At 46.9% G+C, this 21,106-nt stretch overlaps 1 protein-coding gene across 2 annotated transcripts in view; it reads left to right on the top strand.

Moving 5' to 3' along the window:
* LRPPRC (leucine rich pentatricopeptide repeat containing) overlaps positions 1 to 21,106 on the top strand; it is a 576,320-nt gene that overhangs the window by 540,885 nt on the left and 14,329 nt on the right. For both annotated transcript variants that reach the window (XM_069233999.1, XM_069233998.1), the window contains exon 34: positions 8,505 to 8,620. In XM_069233999.1, coding sequence (XP_069090100.1) covers positions 8,505 to 8,620 — 116 coding nt within the window. The remainder of the gene's footprint in view (positions 1 to 8,504; positions 8,621 to 21,106) is intronic.

The raw sequence follows: 21,106 nt of genomic DNA, 5'->3' as shown, positions 1-21,106 counted from the left end.
CGTTGGCAGAGCTATTTGCACCAGTGTAGTGCTAAGAAGGTAAGTGGTCATGCTCTTTGATGGCTCTTCTAGAGCACCAATATATCTTCCAGTCTATTCAACAACAGATGTGAGTACTTCCCCCGGTGGCAGCTGATGAACGTTTGCTTGGTGAATGCCTCTATGCATTTTATGGCTGGCTGGCGGGTTGTTTGGAAACACGTTAGGGTTAATATGACCAGTGGATGCTTACACTACCAGGCTCTACACAGTGGGATGCACTACCAGGCTCTCCAGGGTGGGAGCAGGTCTGTGCCGTCTTGTCACTTACATATTGAATTGGAGACAAGATCCTGGCTTCGCCCAGATGCCTCACTCCACAACTCAGAGCCTCATGAAAGGGAAGTTGAGGTTCTTGGCTAGTTTGGGCTGTGCTAAGGACTTATGTCAACATGTTGGTCTGGATATCTATGGTAGGTATGGGTGAGATTCCATCACTTCTGCTGTTCTCCTGATCACAGTGGCAAAGGAGGCAGATGCTTCAGTTGCCAGGGAAAGATTGGGAGAGGAAAGGCCAATGTCTGGAGACCTATCCCAGACCACTAGCATCTTGTAAGTCCTCCAAGATGTTGTCCTCATTTTAAGGGTCATATTGATGACCATTATCATCATCCTACTATTGGTATACTTCTAGATCCGAATGGACTCAAGGGTGTGGTGATTGCAACCGCAGGAGTGGTAGATGGGTCTCGGAGTCCCATCCGTTTCTGGCGTCAGTTTTAGTTTTTAGCCTTGGACTGGCTGCATTGGTCGCGACACAAAAGGCAGCATTGTATGCTGTGTTGAGGATGGAGTCAGTGAAGCTGAGGTCATTGAGGTTGTTAGCCTTGGAACGAGGTTCAGTGGTGAAGTCTGTATCATAGGCAGGTCTACCTTGGATCATTAGGGCCCAAAGGTACACCAGAGGGATCAGGTGGGTTAGCAAAGGTCATGTCTATAGCCAACCTCAGCTCATGGAATGGTTGTGGCATTGCTAGAGGCCCAGGGCACGTTAGGAGCAATGTTGAAGCAGTTCCAAAATTATGGAAGAACTGTGTCCTGTAGGTAACCTAGGTGCCTTGTGACTCAGGCCAGTGAGAGTGGCGGCATAATGGAGACCCATGTTTGGACCTTTTATGTTTCTTGGATATTTTTGGACTTAAATGAACTGAGTGAATTAAACAATGATCGGCCGCAAGATAGTCCTCTGAAGCGAAAGTGAGTCATGCACTCAATTCAACTTTGACGATGTCTTCTCTGACTGCTTGCGGAGTTCGCAAAGACAGGTTTGATTTTGCAGATGTGCATAGCCTTCTTGGGATTCATCTTTGTGCAGCAGTCACATGGCGCAGTCTCGTGTTTGGAGCCGTGGCACCAGAAATAGACCTTGAATGTGTATCTGTCATTGACATCCGACAGGGACAGTCACACGCGGATAAAATCCTGTAGTTTTAGATGAGGTATATCACTGTACACTGATCAAACATTTTGTGGAAAAAAAATCTGTCAAGCTGACAGAATTCAAAGGAGCTCTGAATCCACATTGAAAGACATAGGAAGGATCAGCTCACAAAGATGTAAATGTAGTGGCCTCAACATCACGTCTGGGGTGAGACATATCCAAAGTGGAGTCTCACAATGCCACCTACTAGTGTGTGACAGAATTACTAGCAAATTTTTCCAGATTCCCTCCGGCACATGGAGAAATTCACAAGGTGAGGAATCTGCTGTTCAAGTCTGTACCAGAAAACACATTACTGAAGGTAAATAACTTTTTCTTTAGGGTTTATATCAGGGGGGCCTTGTTTACATGTTCATCCAGCCCTTACAACTTGGCTATCAACAGCATTCCCAGTCCTTTCAGGGCAAATGTGATGGCAGATGAGCCTGATTGCACCAGCAGGGTCACCTCTCCTTTAACTCTGTCCCCTGCTGTAGTCGGCTCATAGCTGCTTTAACTTGCCATCACAGGCCCATAATTATTCAGCTGGAGAAAGGATATTACATTTACTCCACGGCTGGAGAACCATCATGTTAGACAACTAGGCTTGCAAATCATTTAACCCCTTCGCTGCCAGGCCTTTTTTTGGCTATTTGGGGCAGTTTGCTCTTAGACCCGCATAACTTTTTGTCCACGTAAGCTACCCACGCCAAATTTGCAGCCTTTTTTTTTTCCCAACATCCTAACAATTCTAACGGTACCCAGAGTTTGTGGGTTCCTCTGGAGGATGCCAAGAAATTAGCCAAAATACAGCTATTCTTTTTTTTTTTTATGGGAAAAAAATGGCTGCAGAAGAAGGCTTGTGTTTTTTTCCCCTCAGTATAGCATTAACAAAGGGTTTGTGGTGCTAAAATAACCATCTTCCCAGGTTTCAGGAACAGGCAGACTTGAATCAGAAAACCACATTTTTCAACAAAATGTTGGCATTTGACTGGTTCATATCCCATTTTTACTGTTTTTTGTGCTTTTAGCCTCCTTCCAGTTAGTGACAGAAATGGGTGGGAAACCAATGCTGGGCCCTGACTAAACATTTCTGAAAAGTAGACGACCTTCTGAATTCAGTAAGGGGTCATTTGTGTAGATCCTACAAGGTTTTCCTACAGAAAATAACAGCTGAAATTAAACAGTATTGAAATTGAGGTAAAAAAAACAGCCATTTTTTCTTAACATTTTACTCTAACTTTTTCCTCCAATGTCAGATTTCCGAAAGCAATATGCTGTTATGTCTGCTGAACTCTTCTGATTGCAAGGATAAATAGGGCTTGTAGGTTAATCAAGAACCCTAGGTGCCCAAAGCCAATAAAGGAGCTGCACCTTGCAATGGGATTTCATTGTATACCGGGTATACAGCAATTCATTTGGTGAAATATAAAGAGTGAAAAATAGGTTGTCAAGGAAACCTTTGTATTTCCAAAATGGGCACAAGACAAGTGTTGAGAAGCAGTTGTTATTTGCACATCTCTGAGTTCCGGGATGCCCATACTAGCATGTGAATTACAGGGCATTTCTCAAATAGATGTCTTTCTTCCTCACTGTCTTATATTTGAACCGAAAAAATGTAGAGAAAGACAAGGAGCAATAACACTTGTTCTGCTATTCTGTGTTCTCCCAAGCCTCCCGATAAAAATGGTACCTCTCTTGTGTGGGTAGACTTAATGCCCGCAACAGGAAACGCAAATGGACTCATCACATTTTTACATTGAAATCGGTCATGTTTTTTGGAAAGTGCCTAGCTGTGGATTGGGGCCTCTAGCTCAGCTGGCACCTAGGGAAACCTACCAAACCTGTGCATTTATGAAAACTAGAGACCTAGGGGAATCCAAGATGGGGTGACTTGTTGGGCTCTTTCTGGGTTCTGTTACCTAGAATCCATTGCAAACCTCAAAATATGGCCAAATAAACCTTTTCCTCACATTTCGATGATAGATCTGGAATCTGAGAGGAGCCACAAATTTCTTTCCACCCAGCGCTCCAAGTCTCCTGATATAAATGGTACCTCACTTGTGTGGGTAGGCCTAGTACCCGATGCAGGAAATGCCCCGAAACACAATGTGGACACATTACATTTTCCCAAAGAAAACCAACCTTTTTTTTTTTTTTTTTTGCAAGGTGCCTAGCTGTGTATTTTGGCCTCTAGCTCAGCTAGCACCTAGAAAAACCTACCAAACTAGTGCATTTTTTAAAACTAGATACCAAGGGGAATCCAAAATGGGGTGACTTGTGGGGCTCTCACCAGGTTCTGTTACCCAGAATCCTTTGCAAACCTCAACATTCGGCAAAAAAACATGTTTTCCTTAAATGTCTGTGATAGAAAATTCTGAAATCTGAGAGGAGCCACAAATTTCCTTCCACCCAGCGTTTAGTCCTGGGCTCAGCAGCCATATAGGGAAACCTACTAAAACCAAACATTTCTGACAACTACACACCTGAGGGAGTCCAGGGAGGGGTGACATGTGTGGATTCCCCAGTGTTTTCTTACCCAGAATCCTTAGCAAACCTCAAATTTAGCTTAAACACATTTTTCCCACATTTCTGCGTGAGATCACTCCACCGGCACAAATTTCCTACCACCCAACGTTCCCCTCACTCTTCCAGTAAAAATTATACCTCACTTGTGTAGGTGGGCCAAGTGCCTGTGACAAGGAAGAGCCAAAAACATGTTGAAAATGAGGGGGAACCAAAGAGGGTCCAAAAGGGCAGTTTGAAAATAAAACGTTTTTAGGCTGAAAAGTGGGGCAGAATTGTTACTGGTATAGATGCGACAATGCTGGGTGGTAGGAATTTTGTGAATTCCTGCAGATTCCGGATGGTTCCATCACAAAAATGTGTGATTTCCAGCAAAGTTGGAGGCTTGCAGGGCATTGTGGGTAAGAAAATGGGGTGGGGTGCGTGTGAAGCACACCACCCTGGACTCACCCAGATGTTTAGTTTTCAGATGTGTTTAGGTCTCATAGATTTGTCTACATGTCAGCGTCCCAAAGTCCAAAAAGTGCAGCCTTTACCATTCCAAGTGGGACGATTTTGAGAGTTAGACCAGCTCTCATGACCCAAATGTAAAACCAAAACCCAAAATAATCAAATGTCCTCTTGCTTGCGTGGGATAAGATGTTTTAGTGTGTGGAGGGAGAGCGGAAAGACTGTTACCCCCTTTAGATGGGGTGGGGGCATAACCATGCCCATATTGGATGGTAGCCACCACCCCAACAATTTTTTTTAAAATTTTATTTCCTTGACATCTAGTAGGCGTTCTGCACCCCCCACCCCGGGAGTGGATGGGGGGTAATTGCCTCATCTGCCGTCCCGTAGACAGAACAACTTTGTCCCCATTTATTTGGGGGTGTTGGTATGGCCATACCCCCAGCCTTTTTTTTTTTTTAAATCTTCTCTGGTGGGCTTAAAATAGGCCGATCTAACCCCAAGGGGGGCAGATATGGCCAACAGTAATGTGCCCCCATTGGGAGCGACCCTTGCCAAAGAGCTGCCCCCCTGCCCTCAAAACAACACACACATACTTACACACCAATCCCTGGTGCCTAAGGTGGTCAGGGATAGCCTTAAATAAATTTGCCACCCAGGGGAACGACCCTTGCCTAAGGGGTTGCTCCCCTTGCATGAAATTGACGCAATAAAAAAAATAAAAATCCCTGGTGTCTAGTGGTAGTAATTAGAATAGGCCAATCTGCCCGCAGGGGGGCAGAAATGGCAAAATAATATTTTGCTCACACACCCTAGGGGAGCGACCCTTGCCCAAAGGGTCGCTCCCATTATAAGTATAAACAAAAAAAAAAAAAACATTAACTCCCTGGTGCCTAGTGGGCATTTCTGCTGTCCGATTGCTTTACGATTGGGCAGCAGAAATGCTCAGAGAGACATCCAAGGAAAGGAAAAACCTTTCCTTTCATGCCTCTCCCGCCCCACCACGTGATCGGAAGAGAAATGCTTTTGTATTTCTCTTCCGATCCGTGCTGGAAGCTGAGCTTCCAGCGTGGTGGGGGCGGCCTCTGATGAGGTCAGTGCGCGATTGCGCGCTGATGTCATCTGACGTCACGGGGCAGGCGGGGGTGGAAGGAAAAGCGATTCCCCTTCCATTCCTGCCCATGGGAGGGGGTTCTTGGCCATCGGGAGGAGTGCTAGCGCTCCCCCGAGGGCCCATAGAAGGATGTGACTGTTACGTCCTCGGCACCCGAGCGGTGCAAAAGAGGACGTAGCCGTTACGTCCTGTACACCCTGGGGGTTAAAGGGACTCCAGTATGCCTTTTATTTTCTCCTGGCCCTGTTTTCACACGTATCAGAGGGGCTCAATAAACCATTCCGCAATCTTGTTGCAAGAAGTCAACCTTGTAATCGGAGTGGTTGCTGCCCACCTTTGTGTTTTCCTGTACCTACATGACTGGCTGCTCAACAGAAGTCGAACCCCTGACATCTTAGGGGTTTTCCATCAACGTGCCAAAGTCCCACTTGCGCCCCCCACCTATGATTCCCTACATTAGGGCTGTCCTGAACACAGTGGCAATTTAGGCCTTTCCACCACAGCAGCAAGTCTGGGGCACTCAGGATAGAATCCCAATGTTTGAAGTTCAGTCCTGGGAATGGCTCTGAGACTTTTTGGCCTTGTGCATCCTCCTCAACACACATGAAAGATAGCATATGCTTGCACTGCAGTGGAACATCAGGTTTTAGGGGGCTCAGCATATGGGGGGCTGCCTCTCCAACTCCATCCAGATCTTTCATGAGATTGCTCGGGATCTTTTGTGGTGGAGGACAAGTTCAAAACTTACCCACACTTCAAAGTTGTGACAGTTGCATCATTGCTGGGTTGAGGAATCTGCAGGGTAAGGTGGAGGTCAGAGGGCTCCCGTCTACTATGCAGTGCCAGCTCCATATGAAGCTTCTGTCTTCCTGACCCTGATAGCCTTTCTATCATCCATTAAGGGTAGATTGGTGCTGGCCTCCACAGACAACTTGACCGCTATATGGCGCTACAACAAGCTGGGTAGGGTCCTGTATCTTGTTGCAGGAGCCCTTACGTCTTGGCTTGTCCAGCACAACATCTGTATCTGGTAGCCAACAATCTGGCATGGTCTCTAAATGCCAGAGTAGATGAGCTGAACGGACATCGGCTGGCAGATCATGAGTGGCATCTCCATCCCGAGGTAGCATGCAACAGCTTTGATCGGTTGTGCATCCTTGGTTAGATCTGCTTGCTGCCATCGAGAACAAACAATGGTAAAACACCTGTTCCATGGAGTTTACCCCAGGAAAGTCAGTGAGGCTCATTCTGACTCTCATGGGACACAGATCTCCTGTATCCATTCATGCTTTTTTTCTCCTGCCGTGAGTTCCTAGGAAAGTCAGGACAGACCAGGCATAAGTAGCAATGGAATTGTGCCAGGATAGTATGGTACCCGTACCTCCTGGGCATGCCTCTGAACAGGTTACCTCTTCAAGAGTATCTCCTTTCTAAGCAACAGGAAGAGTCATGAACCAGACTCCCTGCACCTCCATGCGGGAATAAGTGGCGACAGTTGAATGTGTTCATTCGGCCTGCCGCAGTTTTTGATGTCATCCTTGCAGTCTGACTCCTTTCAATAAACTCCATCTATTGTGATAGAAATTTGTTGCCTGGTGTAGTGCTAGTCATACTGACCCTCTGCAGGCCAAACATCTGATGCATTTTTGTTTGTTTTCTCTTTGACCAGCAACACCTGGCAGTGGACACAGTTAAGGGTTATCTGTTGGTCCTTATTCTTTTATGTTTACCTGATCATCCCTCTCTATATCAATTACCTGATGTGGTTTATCAGAGGTCTGATTCACACTTCCCTTCAAAGTTGTTCATGCCACAATTGGATTTTACATTAGTGTTGACATTGCTTATATATGCATGTCTTTTGAGTCGATGCACAGCTGTTCACTGTGACTAACAGTTAAAACAGTTTTCCTGATTGTCACGATTGAACTGTCAGGGTTCTCAGTGCAACCGCCTTACGCCACTTTCATTCCAGTCAAATTAATGCTACTGACACGGTCAGCCTTTTTACCTAAAGAGTGTGATATTTTGACGTCTGGCAATCTATCTCTCTGATAGCATTTTTTTTTTTTTTTCGCCACCTCTCCTTTGTAAGAGGAGGAGAGACTCCATTGGTTCAACCATAAAGCAGAAGCTGGTGCACAAAAGGGCCTTTTGACGATGGCTAGTCCCCTACATGAAAGTGTGCAATGCGCAGTCCAAGAAGCAACCCCTGAGCTCATTGCCTTGGAGCCCCACACTGCTGCAACTGTTTTGGCAAGTTTTTGACATCTGCCCGACTGCGAAATGACCTTCAGTGCACGTGTTAACTAAACGCTGCTACCTTAACAACCTGGTCAAGGGGCCATTTTTACCTGCTCGGTCCTGCAAGATTTCCTAAACTCTAACCCTCCACTTTTGGGAGTTACTGCTGTGGTATCTGTTCCTAAGGTGAGAAATCTGGGTTAGAAGTATCCATCAGAAGAGCAATTTACTAACCACTGATTGTTTTTTCCTCCCTGCCTTCCCACTTTCTTGTTGCGTGGACTTATTATTATATACATTAAAATAAGGTTCCGAATCAGATTTTGAGTTTTGATCACGCCCTCACCTGCAATTTGTTCAGAGACCGCATCTGAGGGCTCCAAAGGAGAAAGATGAAGAAACTGACTAAAGCACCCAGGAGTGGGATTAATATGCAGCTCAGCTCTGTCACTTTTGGGTAGTATGGATTTAAGGCACAGCCAAATGGCGCCCCATGTTGGAGCCCAGGAGAATTCCTGTAAGTTCTCCAAATCCAGTCTGCGTTTGTGAACATTCTACAGGTGAAAAATCTGCGTTTAGTGTATTTACGAGAGAGTGTGTTACAAAAGGTAAGTAACTTATTAATTGTGGTCATTATTTACTGTTAGTGTACATTTTTAAAGAAGCCCTGTGTTGTTTTATGTCTCCTCACAATACCCTCTCGATTTTCAGTAAGTGCTATGGCGGAACGATTGGCAAATCAGTTTGCGGTTTACCGACCTGTGACGGATCTTTTCCTTCAATATGTGGACGCTGGTAGAGTGGATGATGCACGATTTCTACTGCAGGTAATGGGTAATTCAACCACTTTAAAAATATCTGTTTTAAAAAAAAATACACGTGTGGTAACCGTGGAATGTGACAATGTGTAATTTCCATGTATTTGATTACATTTTTTTTTATTTTAGCTTTTTTTGGTTTCTGTGCATTTCTCCTCAGTGGTTAATTACTATCCGGTACAGCTGACATCGCGCGGGTTTGTATCGATGGTGCAGTGAATTAACAATGTACAAAAGTGGCAGGGGATAGAGCTACATATTTGGTGGTACCAGAAAAGCTCCTTTCAAAGATGGATTATTTCTTAGTTTAATGCTGCTGATAGTAGTGGAGGGACACATCTACAAACAAAAGATAAATACGAGTTTTGCATTTGCATCGGAGTTATCTCTGTAGAACGCTCCGCTCGTTCCCTCTGTTTTAGCTGGTGCTTATTAAGAGATGAATTTCTTTTCTATTCATTGGCGTGTCACTGGCACATTAAATGACAAATGCATATTTCTCCGTTTCCTACATTCCCTGGTAAATTAGCAATCTTCAGGGAACGAGGCAACCGCATTCATGCCATTTGAACAGTGCTAAATATAAAACGGAGCCAGCGCAGAGAGAACGGCGGGTGATGGGAGCTGCCACTGGCAATGTACACAAACAGGCCCAGACAGGGAGTCTCTGCCCAGCAGGTGGCAGTCAAACAATCACACTGATCCCGCTGATTGCCGGGTTTGTGTAGACTTCCTATGTCAAATTGAGGCCTGTTACCAATTTCAAACAGTAAATAGCACTATATTCACTTAAAATTTCTTAGCGTCTTGTAAAAATGTAAGCCCGAAAGGGGAAGTGTAACCACTGGTTCAGGTAGAGCATTTGTCAACCGTTGACATCCGTATACATTTTCTCAAGTGAAGACAGTAACATTTTGTTAAAGGATGAAGCTTTAAGCTGTTCGTCTGTGCAGCAGAAAACAATCGTGGGTATGTGATTTCTGCATTTTGGAAGAGTTCTTCAGAAGCGTTCTGATGGTAATAATTTCACTTTATATGCTCGTTTTTAGGTTGAGCGCGCAAGCGCTTTCGACCTATTGTCATCTATTCTGTGGACTTTAACCACACCCACCTCATGCTCACCACAAACATTCGTTGGTGGGCTTGACTTTTCAAATTCCCTTGATTTCATTTGTGAAAGGCATGCATACGTCATGCCTTTTCCGGTGCTTAGCCCTCCTTGAGTACTGTATTGTTATGCTTTGCATGGGTATCAGTTGAATTGGGGGACTACTTTGTTTTTTCCTGTTCCTGCTGCACGCCTAACTTGTATCTACCTGGGCGCCGCGCTTCATGTTTCAGCACGGCACCCAGTTTCTTGTTTACTTGATTTGGATTCCTGTTTGAGTGTGCCTGCCCCAGTGTGTTTATTTCATTACTTGTTAGCTACGTAGCCCAAAGGTATTGGGTGCTTTATATAAGTACCAGCTACATTACTCAAGGACCTATTCATTTTTTGTAGGCATGGCGAGATTAAGTGATGTTGAGCCGAAGCCGTGACTCAAACCCAGGCCGTCAGTTCCAAAGTCAGCAGCTTAGTCCTTGCACCCCACATTCTCCCTGTCTGAGCAGGTTTCGGTGGAGGGCATGAGGCATTCCAGTTCCTTTAATTGTTACAGCACGGCACGCCACCCTTTATGTTTACATATGGTGGCTGCGCCTTTCATTCTGCTCAGCTCGCCCACATCCATTTTTATTTAACCCCTTGGGTGCAGAGGACGAGCTGGTCTCGCCCTCTGCACCGGTTGCTCGTCCTGCTATGGGCCCCCTGGGGGAGTGGTAGCGCTCCCCCCTATGGCCGAGCACCCACCTCTCCTGGGCATTCTGCTCAGCTCGCCCACCTCCATTTTTATTTAACCCCTTGGGTGCCGAGGACGAGCTGGTGTTAATATTATTAGGCCGATCTGCCCCCGGGTGGGGGCAGAAATCCACTAGACACCAGGGATAATTGTATTTATTGTATTTTTTATTTTTTTATGTTTGAGGAGTGACCCCTTGGACAAGGGTTGCTCGGGGGAGGCAAATTATTATTAGGCCATTTCTGCCATCCCTGGGGGCAGATCGGCCTTGCGATCTGCCCCCGGGGGGGGGCAGAAACCACTAGACACCAGGGAATATTTCTTTTGTGGGCTATTTCAAGAAAGGGGAGTGGCCCCTTGGGCAAGGGCTGCTTCTCGGGGGGCAAATTATTTCTATGTCATTTCTGCCCCCTGGAGGCAGATCAGCCTATTTTTGTTAGGCCAATTTGCCCCCAAAGGGGGCAGAAACCTCTAGACACCATGGATTGGTGTGTGTGTGTAGGTGTGTGTTTTGTTTGGAGGGGGCAGCCCCTTGGGCAAGGGTCTCTCCCCAATGGGGGCACATTACTGTTGGCCATAACTGCCCCCCTTGGGGGCAGATTGGCCTATTTTGGAAGGCTCATCTCCCCCCCAAGGGGGGCAGAAAGCCTACCAGAGACCAGGGAAGAGTTTTTTGGGGCCAAAGTTTTTCTGCCCACCAGTGGGCAGATTGGGCAATTACCCCCGATCCACACCCTGGGGGGACAGAAAGTCTAATAGATGCCAGGGAATAAAAAAATAAAAGAAAATAGTGGGGTGGTGGCTACCAACCAGTATGGGCCTGGATATGCCCCCACCCGAACTGAAGGGGCTAGCTAACAGTCTTTCAGCTCTCCCCCGCACACTATAACATCTTATCCCATGGCAAGCAAGAGGACATTTGATTATTTTTGTTTTTTGTTTCACATTTGGGCCATGAGAGCTTGGTAACTCTCAAAATCGTCCCACTTGGAATGGTGAGGGCTGCACTTTTTTACTTTGGGACGCTGCCATGTAGAAAAATCCACAAGACGTAGACAAGTCTGAAAACTAAACACCTAGTTGATTCCAGGGTGGTGTGCTTCACATGCACCCGCATCATTTCCTTACCCACAATGCCCTGCAAACCTGCAACTTTGCTAGAAAGCACACGTTTTCCCCACATTTTTGTGATGGAACCTTCCGGAATCTGCAGTAATCCACAAAGTTCCTACCACCCAGCATTGTCTCATCTATACCGATAACATTTCTGCTGCACTTGGCAGCCTAAAATCTTTTTTTTTTAAACTGCCCTTTTGGACCCACTTTGGTTTCCCCTCAATTTTGACGTGTTTTTGGCTCTTCCCTGTCACAAACACTTGGCCCACTTACACAAGTGAGGTATCATTTTTACCGGGAGACTGAGAGGAACGTTGGGTGGTAGGAAATGTGTCCTGGTGCAGTGATCCCACACAGAAATGTGGGAAAATTTGATTTTTTTAAAGCTAAATTTGAGGTTTGCTGAGGATTCTGGGTAAGAAAATATTGGGGGATCCACGCAAGTCGCACCTCCCTTGACTCCCTCGGGTGTCTAGTTTTCAGAAATTTCTGGGTTTGGTAGGTTTCCCTAGATGGCTGCTGAGCCCAGGACCAAAAACACATGTGCCCCCCCTGGCAAAAACAGGTCGTTTTCTATTTGATAATTTTGATGTGTCCAGATAGTGTTTTGGGGCATTTCCTGTTGCAAGCACAATGCCTACCCACACAAGTGAGGTAACATTTTTATCGGGTGACTTGGGGGAACGCAGGGTGGAAGGAAATCTGTGGCTCCTCTCAGATTACAGAACTTTCTGTCAGCGAAATGTGAGGAAAAAGTGTTTTTTTAGCCACATTTTGAGGTTTGCAAAGGATTCTGGGTAAGAGAAACTGGTGAGAGCCCGACAAGTCACCCCGTCTTGGATTCCCCTAGGTCTCTAGTTTTAAAAAATGCATAGGTTTGGTAGGTTTACCTAGGTGGCAGCTGAGCTAGAGGCCAAAATCCACAGGTAGGCACTTGGCAAAAAACACCTCTGTTTTCTTTGAGATGTGTCCACTTTGTGTTTTGGGGCATTTCTTGTCGCGGGCACTAGGCCTACCCACACAAGTGAGAGGTACCATTTTTATCAGGAGAATTGGGGGAACATAGAATAGCAAAACAAGTGTTATTGACCCTTGTCTTTCTCTACATTTTGTCCTTTCAAATATAAGACCGTGTGTAAAAAAAGACGTCTATTTGAGAAATGCCCTGTAATTCACATACTAGTATGGGCACCCCAGAATTCAGAGATGTGCAAATAACCACTGCTCCTCAACACCTTATCTTGTGCCCATTTTAGCAATACAAAGGTTTTCTTGATATCTATTTTTGACTCTTTATATTTCAGCAAATGAATTGCTGTATACCCGGTATAGAATGAAAACCCACTGCAAGGTGCAGCTCATTTATTGGCTCTGGGTACCTAGGGTTCTTGATGAACCTACAAGCACTATATATCCCCGCAACCCGTAGAGTCCAGCAGACTTAACGGTATATTGCTTTCAAAAGCCTGACATCGCAGGAAAAAGCTACAGAGTAAAACGTAGAGAAAAATGGCTGTTTTTTTCACCTCAGTTTCAATATTTTTTTTTATTTCTGTTGTTATGTTCTGTAGGAAACCCTTGTAGGATCTACACAAATTACCCATTGCTGAATTCAGAATTGTCTACTTTTCAGAAATGTTTAGGTTTCTGCGGTCCAACATTGGTTTCACACCCATTTCGGTCACTGACTGGAAGGAGGCTGAAAGCATAAAAAATTGTAAAAATGGTGTATGTCCCAGTAGAATGCCAAAATTGTGTTAAAAAATTGGGTTTTCTGATTGAAGTCTGCCAGTTCCTGAAAGCTGGGAAGCTGGTGATTTTAGCACTGCAAACCCTTTGTTGATGCCAATTTCAGGGGAAAAAAAAACACAAGCCTTCTTCTGCAGCCCTTTTTTCCAATTTAAAAAAAAAACAACTAAATTTTCACTGTATTTTGGCTAATTTCTTGGTCTCCTTCAGGGGAACCCACAAAGTCTGGGTACCTCTAGAATCCCTAGGATGTTGGAAAAAAAAGGACGCAAATTTGGCGCGGGTAGCTTATGTGGAAAAAAAGTTATGAGGGCCTAAGCGCACCCTGCCCCAAATAGCCAAAAAAAGGCCTGGCACCTGAGGAGGAAAAGGCCTGGCAGCGAAGGGGTTAAATACTTGTTTGTAATATTGCAGCATAAACAGTGAATTAGTCTGCATGGAAGGTAGAGCTAGAACATTGGGGTGGTGTTTTCTAAGGGATAGTAGAGACAACAGCACAGCTTCCACACACTCTTTCTCCCAGTTGCTGGGCTGGATGCAGGATGTGCGAGTGCCCTACTTCTTTTCACCACTTCCGGTTTGGCTTTGTTTATAGCGTTCTGTTGTTTAGCGACCCTTCAGCGGGATGTGCAAGCTTCTTTTCTAGAACTACCTTCAGTGTTCCAGCAAAGCCGCCCAAGTCCTGTGGGAGAGCCTGCACATACTATTGCAGCAGAGAGCTTGTCCGGTCCCTCCAGCACTCACTGACTTGAATCCAGGTAGTGCTGCAGCAGGAGAGTGGCAGGTAGGGCCAGCACTGCAGACTTGGTGCTGCAAAATGGGTGCTGTGTGAGCAGTTATTTGCACTAACCTTAAACGGGATACAGAACAGGCTTTACTTTAGAAAAATATACATTTTTTAAAGGCTTTACACAGCGTCTCCTCTGGGCATTGTTAGTTACACTTTATTATTTCTCAGATATTCTAACATGTTCACAAGAGGCAGCTAAATAAAACAGTCTACTTAAATAAAAATTAATACTCTCATTCCTACAAATGGTCTTCAACATGTGGTAGCTTCTCGTAATGACAATGTTTTTTTTCTACTTACCAAATTTATAGTATTGCAATTTTGGTTTCTCATGCACTTCAGTGTATGGCTCTTTTTATGTTCAGGGTGTCGCATGTGGAGCTTTCTTAAAAATAGCCCAGAACGCCTATGTCAGTTAAGCATTTTGTATTTGAAGGTCTAATAGTCGATTTAAAATTGAATTCCTAACACCACAAGCAGTTGTAAACTACATTTGACTCCTTTGAATTCCAGCTGCCCTATTGGAAAACATCTTTAAGAACATTGCAGTGTGACAGCGATTGTGTTCTCTAATTCAAAAACCCATTCAGAGGGTCAATAAAGGTGCAACATAAAAGACAACTATTGCATTATTTCAGAATGTGGCATACATACCTAGCAATACTTTGTTTATAAATCTGACATTTTCTCCCTGTTCTTTGTTTCACTTCATAATGTAAACCATTCTACAATTGATCAAAGCAATTTAACAAAAGCAATTAATTATTGCCCCACTCCTGTTTTAAATAGCACGCACAGTACGGCAATTATTATCATGCCTCAATAGATTCCCGCCTTTTAACCCCTCTGGTGCCCAGGAACGTAATGGTTACGTCCTTGTTTGCACCGCTCAGGTGCCGAGGACGAAACCGTTACGTCCTGCTATGGGCACTCAGATGGCCAAGCTGGGCTGGGACAGAAGGGGAATCGATTTTCCTTTCCACTCTTCTCCATCCCCCCCCCCCCCCACACAGGCCCCTCTCCCGTGGTGTCTGATGATGTCAGTGCGCTGACCTCATCAGAGGCTGGAGATCGGAGGAGAAATGCAAAAGCATTTCTCTGATGGATCGCGTGGAGTGGGCGAGAGAGTCATCAAAGGTAAGGAAAGGCCTTTCTTTTCCTTTGTCTCTCTCTGTATTTCTGCCGCCCGATCGCGATGCGACCACCAGGCATTTTTTATTTTCATGCAAGGGGAGAAGTGACCCCTTAGGCAAGGGTTGCTCCCCTGGGGGTCAAGTTTATTTTAGGCCATTTCTGCCCCCCCCTTTGGGGCAGATCGGCCTATTTCTATTAGTCCGATCTGCCCACGGGGGCAGAAACGACTTGGGAACCATGGATTGGTGTGTGTGTGGATGTGTGTTTTGTGTGAGGGGGCAGCCCCTTGGGGGAAGGGTCACTCTCTATGGGGGCACATTACTGTTGGCCATATCGCCCCCCCTGCCCCCCTCTTAGGGGCCGATTGGCCTATTTTTGGAAGGCGAAAGCCCACCAGAGACCAGGAAGATTTTGTTTTATTTTTTTATTTTATTTTTTTTATTTTTAAAGTGGGTGGGGTTATGGCCACCCCCCCCCCACCCCAAATAAATGGGGCCAAAGTTGTTCTGCCCACTGGTGGGCAGATTGGCAATTACCTCCGATTCACTCTCAAACTAAACACCTGGGTGTGTCCAGGATGGTGTGCTTCACATGCCCCCCGTACATTTTCTTACCCGCAATTCCCTGGAATCCTCCAACTTTGCTGGAAATCACACATTTTTCCCACATTTTTGTGTGATGGAACCTTCCGGAATCTGCAGGAATCCACAAAATTCCTACCACCCAGCATTGTCTCAGATAAAAATTCTGCCCCACTTGTCAGTCTAAAACTGCCCTTTTAAGACCCGCATTGGTTCCCCCTCATTTTCAACATGTTTTTGGCTCTTCCCTGTCACAGGCACTTGGCCCACCTACCAAGTGTGAGGTATCATTTTTACTGGGAGATTGAAGGGAACGTTGGATGGTAGGAAATCTGTGCCTGCGTTGTGATCCCACTAAGAAATGTGGGGAAAATGTGATTTATTATTATTATTATTATTTTTTTTGTAGCTAAATTTTATGTTTGAGTATTCTGGGTAAGAAAACACTGGGGGGTCCATGCAAGTCACCCCATCGTGGATTCCCCTAGCTATCTAGTTTTCAAAAATGCACAGGTTTGGCAGGTTTTCCTAGGTGCCGCCTGAGCTAGAAGCCAAAATCCACAGCTAGGCACTTTCCAAAAAACACGTCAGATTTCAACCCAGACCTGTCATCCTAGAAAGTCTTCAGGTAGAGTGGAGACATGCATTTGTTGTTGCTAAACCAAATTGAACAACCACTTGATTGACGCATATGTAGCAATATTTTATATGCTTAAAGACTCAAAATTATTCCAAGGTCAGTGACACCCCCCAAGTCAGGTAATGTTGAATGTTATTGTACCCACAGACTCACAAAATAAAATCCCCTACCGAGCACCTCACTGTCCTGTCCATGCTGAAACAAACACTGTTCATGGCGTCCTATCTGATAGAGACTTCTATTTGCAGATTCCTTACCTTAGAGTTTCCCCTGGGGCCGGACTCGATCCGGCAATTTTTCTTCGAGCAGTACCCTTGCGCACCATCGGGTGACGTTGGTCGACTCTGTGGGCATCGTGGTCACTGTGGTGACGTTGGGAGTCGTACATAGATGCTGCCACTGCACGGTGGCGTCAGTTCTTTTCTTTCAGCGCCACAAGCTGATCCGGTGAGAGCTACCCTGGCCTTCTTTTGACTGATTTTGACACTTTTGTTGAGTTTATTTGGTGATTTTTTTTTTTTCTTGTTTTTTTTGGGGGAACAACGAGGATGCCCCTGAAAACCGTTTTCTGGCCTTGCAAGGCCTGTCACCGCATGATGTCAGTGACGGATCCGCACCGGTAAGTCGAGGATGTCCCTGAAAACCGTTTTCAAGCCTTGTGAGGCCTATCACCGCATGATGTCTGTGACGGATCCGCAACGGGTCTGTTTGTGGTGCCTGGACCCCGACCCGAAGTCATGCTCCGCATGCCAGGTCATGAACCTGAAGGCTTTGAGGGAACGTTCCATCAAGCTTATGGTGGCCCGGTGCTCAACTCCGCATTGCTCCCAGTCTTGCTCGAGAGGAAAGTCTTGAGACTGCTCACGTAGTCGCCACCTTTTGTCGTCCTTCAAGTCTTCAGGTCACTTGTGTTAGAAGAAGTCGTCGGAGAAGGCTAGGCATTCTTTGACTTCACCCCTTCGCTCGGTTGATGTGATGCGGGAGGAGCGTCGACATTCCAGGCCTCCGTCCTCAGAACCTACTTCGGAACCCGCTCCACTCGTCCCCCACTTTCCGGGAACCAGAACGACCCCTGCCCAATTGAAAGAATTCTGTGAGGCCATGCGTCTCATATTAGGGCAGTCCTCCCCCCTCAGGTGCCTTTGGGCCCTGGTGGTTTGGCTGGTGGTCCTGTGAGTTCTGCACCGGTGGCTCTGGCCTCAGCCACAGAGGGCCCCTCCAGATCCGCTCCAAGATCTGTGCCAATGCCGGTCGTACCATTGAGACCTTCCCTGGTGCCAGCTCGGCAGTCGACTCTCCTGACGTCGGTTGTGCCCATGATCCTAATCCCAGACGACTCAGAGCGGCGTCGGCCGATGCTGCCCACTTCTTCAATGGGGTCTATTCACCCCAGTTTGGATTCAGACACTTTTCTGTATGGGTTTGAATATGAGGGAGAATTAGAGGGGTCCCTGGACCCTTCTGAATACCTGGACGACCCTAATATGGACTGGGCACAGGAATTGGGCGAGGTCAGTGGTCTGGATACCTCTCCAGATGCTGGGATGCTTTCTCTTCCTACCGTGGCTACAGCGGAGGGAGACACATATTCTATGGTTTTCAGTAGGGCACCTGAGGTACTTGGATTCGAACTGCCTACTATTGAAGTCAGGTCTAATCTCCTGACGGAGGTGCTTTAACCCAGGGCTTCCACATCTGAGCCTCTACTTCCTTTCAATGAAGCCCTCACTGATGTCCTTCTGGGCAGAGGGACTCCTGTGAACAGAATGATCGCTTGCTGCCAACGGCCCACCTTTAACCTGTCCTCACACTGTACGCCTGAGAATCTTGTTATATAGGCCCCCTCGTCATCTGGCGCATTCCCTTCCACACCTCTAGATGGATAATCAGAGACTGGACCAACATGGGAAAAAGTTGTTTTCTTCCTCCAGTCTGGCGTTGCGGTCACTGAGCACCACGTGCCATTTGAGCCGTTATAATCACTCCCTGTGGGTTACAGTCACGCACGTCTTGCCTCAGATTCCAGAGGAGACCTGAGCTATCATCTCCCAAGCAGTTGCTGATGGGAGGGATGCAGCGAAGTTCACTATTTGCTGTGGGCTCGACAATACCGACTCTGGGTAGATCGGTTGCTTTGACGGTGGCCTTGAGGCGCCACATCTGGTGGAGGACATATGGTTTCTTGGGGATGTCCAACTTACCCTTATGGACATGCCCTTTGATGGCACCCATCTCTTTGGAGACAAAGCGGACTCGTTGCTTGAGTGGTTCAAAGACTCCCGGGCTACAGCTCGTTCCCTCGTGCTTTCGACTGCCTCTTGTCCCCAGCAGTCCGCCTTTCGCCTCTTTCCTAGCCATGGAAGGGGCTCCCTGTCACGTCCCTTTCCCAACCACCGTGCCACCCAAGCTACTCAGCCCTTGAGTGACCAGGGATACGGAATCCCACGAGCTCGTGGGACAGGGAACCAGAAGTCTGCCCAGTCCACCCCCGCTGCAGCCTCCAAGCTTTCCTAGTCTGTCCCCCATCCCAGGCCAGTTGGCGGCAGGATTCGCCATCACCAGTCCCACTGGCATCCATCACTACGGACAGGTGGGTTTTGCATATTGTCAGAAGGGGCTACTCCTTCCCCTTTGAGACCACCTCTCCAGCCATGCCTCCATCCTGTGGCCACTTACCGGAGGATCATCTGCCACTTCTTTGCAAGGATGTAGCAGCTCTCTTGGTCAAGGGAGCCATAGAGAGGGTCCCTGTGCCAAAAGTAGGTTGTGGTTGTTATTCCTGCTACTTTCTGGTGCCCAAAAAGGAAAAGGGTTTATGTCCTATCCTAGACCTTAGGGCCCTCAATCTCTTCCTCAAAAAGGAGAAGTTCAGAATGCTTACTCTGGCTCTGATCCTGTTTGCCTTGGACCCAGGAGACTGGATTGTAGCATTGAACTTGCAGGACGCTTATTTCCATATCCCCGTCTTTGCCCACAGACATTACCTATGATTCGTAGTAGGTCATGAGCATCTTCAATGCTTCAATTTACCGTGCTTCCCTTCGGCCTCACCAGCGCCCCTCGGTTGTTCAAGAAAGTGATGGCAGTGGTTGCAGCTCATCCGTGAAGGTTAGGGATTTCTGTCTTCCCCTACCTCGACGACTGCTATTGAAGGCTGTTACATGCCCCAGAAAGTCGTCTCCCACCTTCAGACTACAGCAAACCTCCTGCACACTCTGGCGTTCACTATAAATGTGCAGAAGCCTCACCTGACTCCCTCTCAGACGCTCCCTTTCATCGGAGCTGTTCTGGACACAGTGCAGTTTCGGGCCTATCCTCCCGAAAAGTGGGTCCAGGATATTCAGGCTATGATTTCGATATTTCAGCCTCTATCCTGGATTTCGGTGAGAATGACTCTGAGGCTGCTGGGCCTCATGCCGTCCTGCATCCTGCTAGTGACACATGCCAGATGGCATATGCGGGCTCTGCAGTGGGACTTGAAGTTCGGGTGGGCGCAGCATCAGGGGAATCTCTCCGAGATGGTCCAGATCTCAGCGGGAACTGCGAAAGATCTACAGTGGTGGCTTTCGAATCAGGATTGGGTCAACAGCAGATTCTTCTCCCTTACCTATCTTGATCGGACAGTAGTGACAAACACGTCACTCCTGGAATGGGGCGGCCACATGGGAGAGGTGGAGATCAGAGGTCTCCGGTGGAGTCTGGACTCCACATTAATCTTTTAGAGCTCTGGGTGATCAGTCTTGCATTAAAAGCATTCCTTCCCCCTCTCAAAGGAAGAGTGGTGCAGGTGTTCATGGACAATAATACCGCCATGTGATGCTGCAACAAACAGGGCGGGTGGGGTCGTGGCCCCTTTGTCAGGAGGCTCTGGTCCTCTGGACCTGGCTGGCACATCAGGGCATTACCCTAGTGGTTCAACATCTGGCAGGCTCTCTGAACGTCAGAGCAGACGAACCGAGCTTTCTATACATAGCTGATCACAAATGGCATCTCCATCCGGAGGTGGCGCAAGGTCTCTTTCAGCAGTGGGGAAGAGCCTTTGTTAGATCTGTTCACCTCCACAGAGAATGCTCTATGTCAGCTGTTTTTGCGATAGAGTGTCCAAGGTGGCACTCGCTTATCAACGCTTTTTGTCTTGAGTGGAACTCCAGCTTCCTTTCCGCCTATACCTCTTCTGTCCAGAGTTCTGAAGAAGATCAAGAATAACCGGGCCCAAGTAATCCTGGTAGCTCCGGACTGGGCACAGAGGGTATGGTATCCCGCTCTACTGTGCATGGCCTCAGATCCTCCAGTCAGACTGCCGCTTCGGGATGATCTTTTGTCACAGCAACAGGGGACAGTTCTCCACCCGAACCTTTCCAATCTTTGCTTTCATGCGTTGAGATTGAGAGGCGGCAGTTGACGGCTTTTGACCTTCCACCTGAAGTCAGTGATGTTATCTTGGCAGCCAGACGTCCCTCCAGCAAAACTGTATTCGCCTGTCGTTAGCATAAATTTGTGGCATGGTGTACCTACAAGTCTGTTGATCCCCTCTCTGCTCCTCCCTCCTAAGGTTCTCTTGTTCATCCTTTCTTTAGACCAGCAGGGCTCTGCCTTGGTAACCCTTAAGGGTTACTTATCGGTTATCTCAGCTTTTCTTATATTGCC

Source organism: Pleurodeles waltl, chromosome 5 (assembly GCF_031143425.1).
Source record: "Pleurodeles waltl isolate 20211129_DDA chromosome 5, aPleWal1.hap1.20221129, whole genome shotgun sequence".
Classification (NCBI taxonomy): Eukaryota; Metazoa; Chordata; class Amphibia; order Caudata; family Salamandridae; genus Pleurodeles; species Pleurodeles waltl.
Note: the sequence above shows the minus strand (reverse complement) of the source record. Positions and strands in the feature narration are given on the sequence as shown.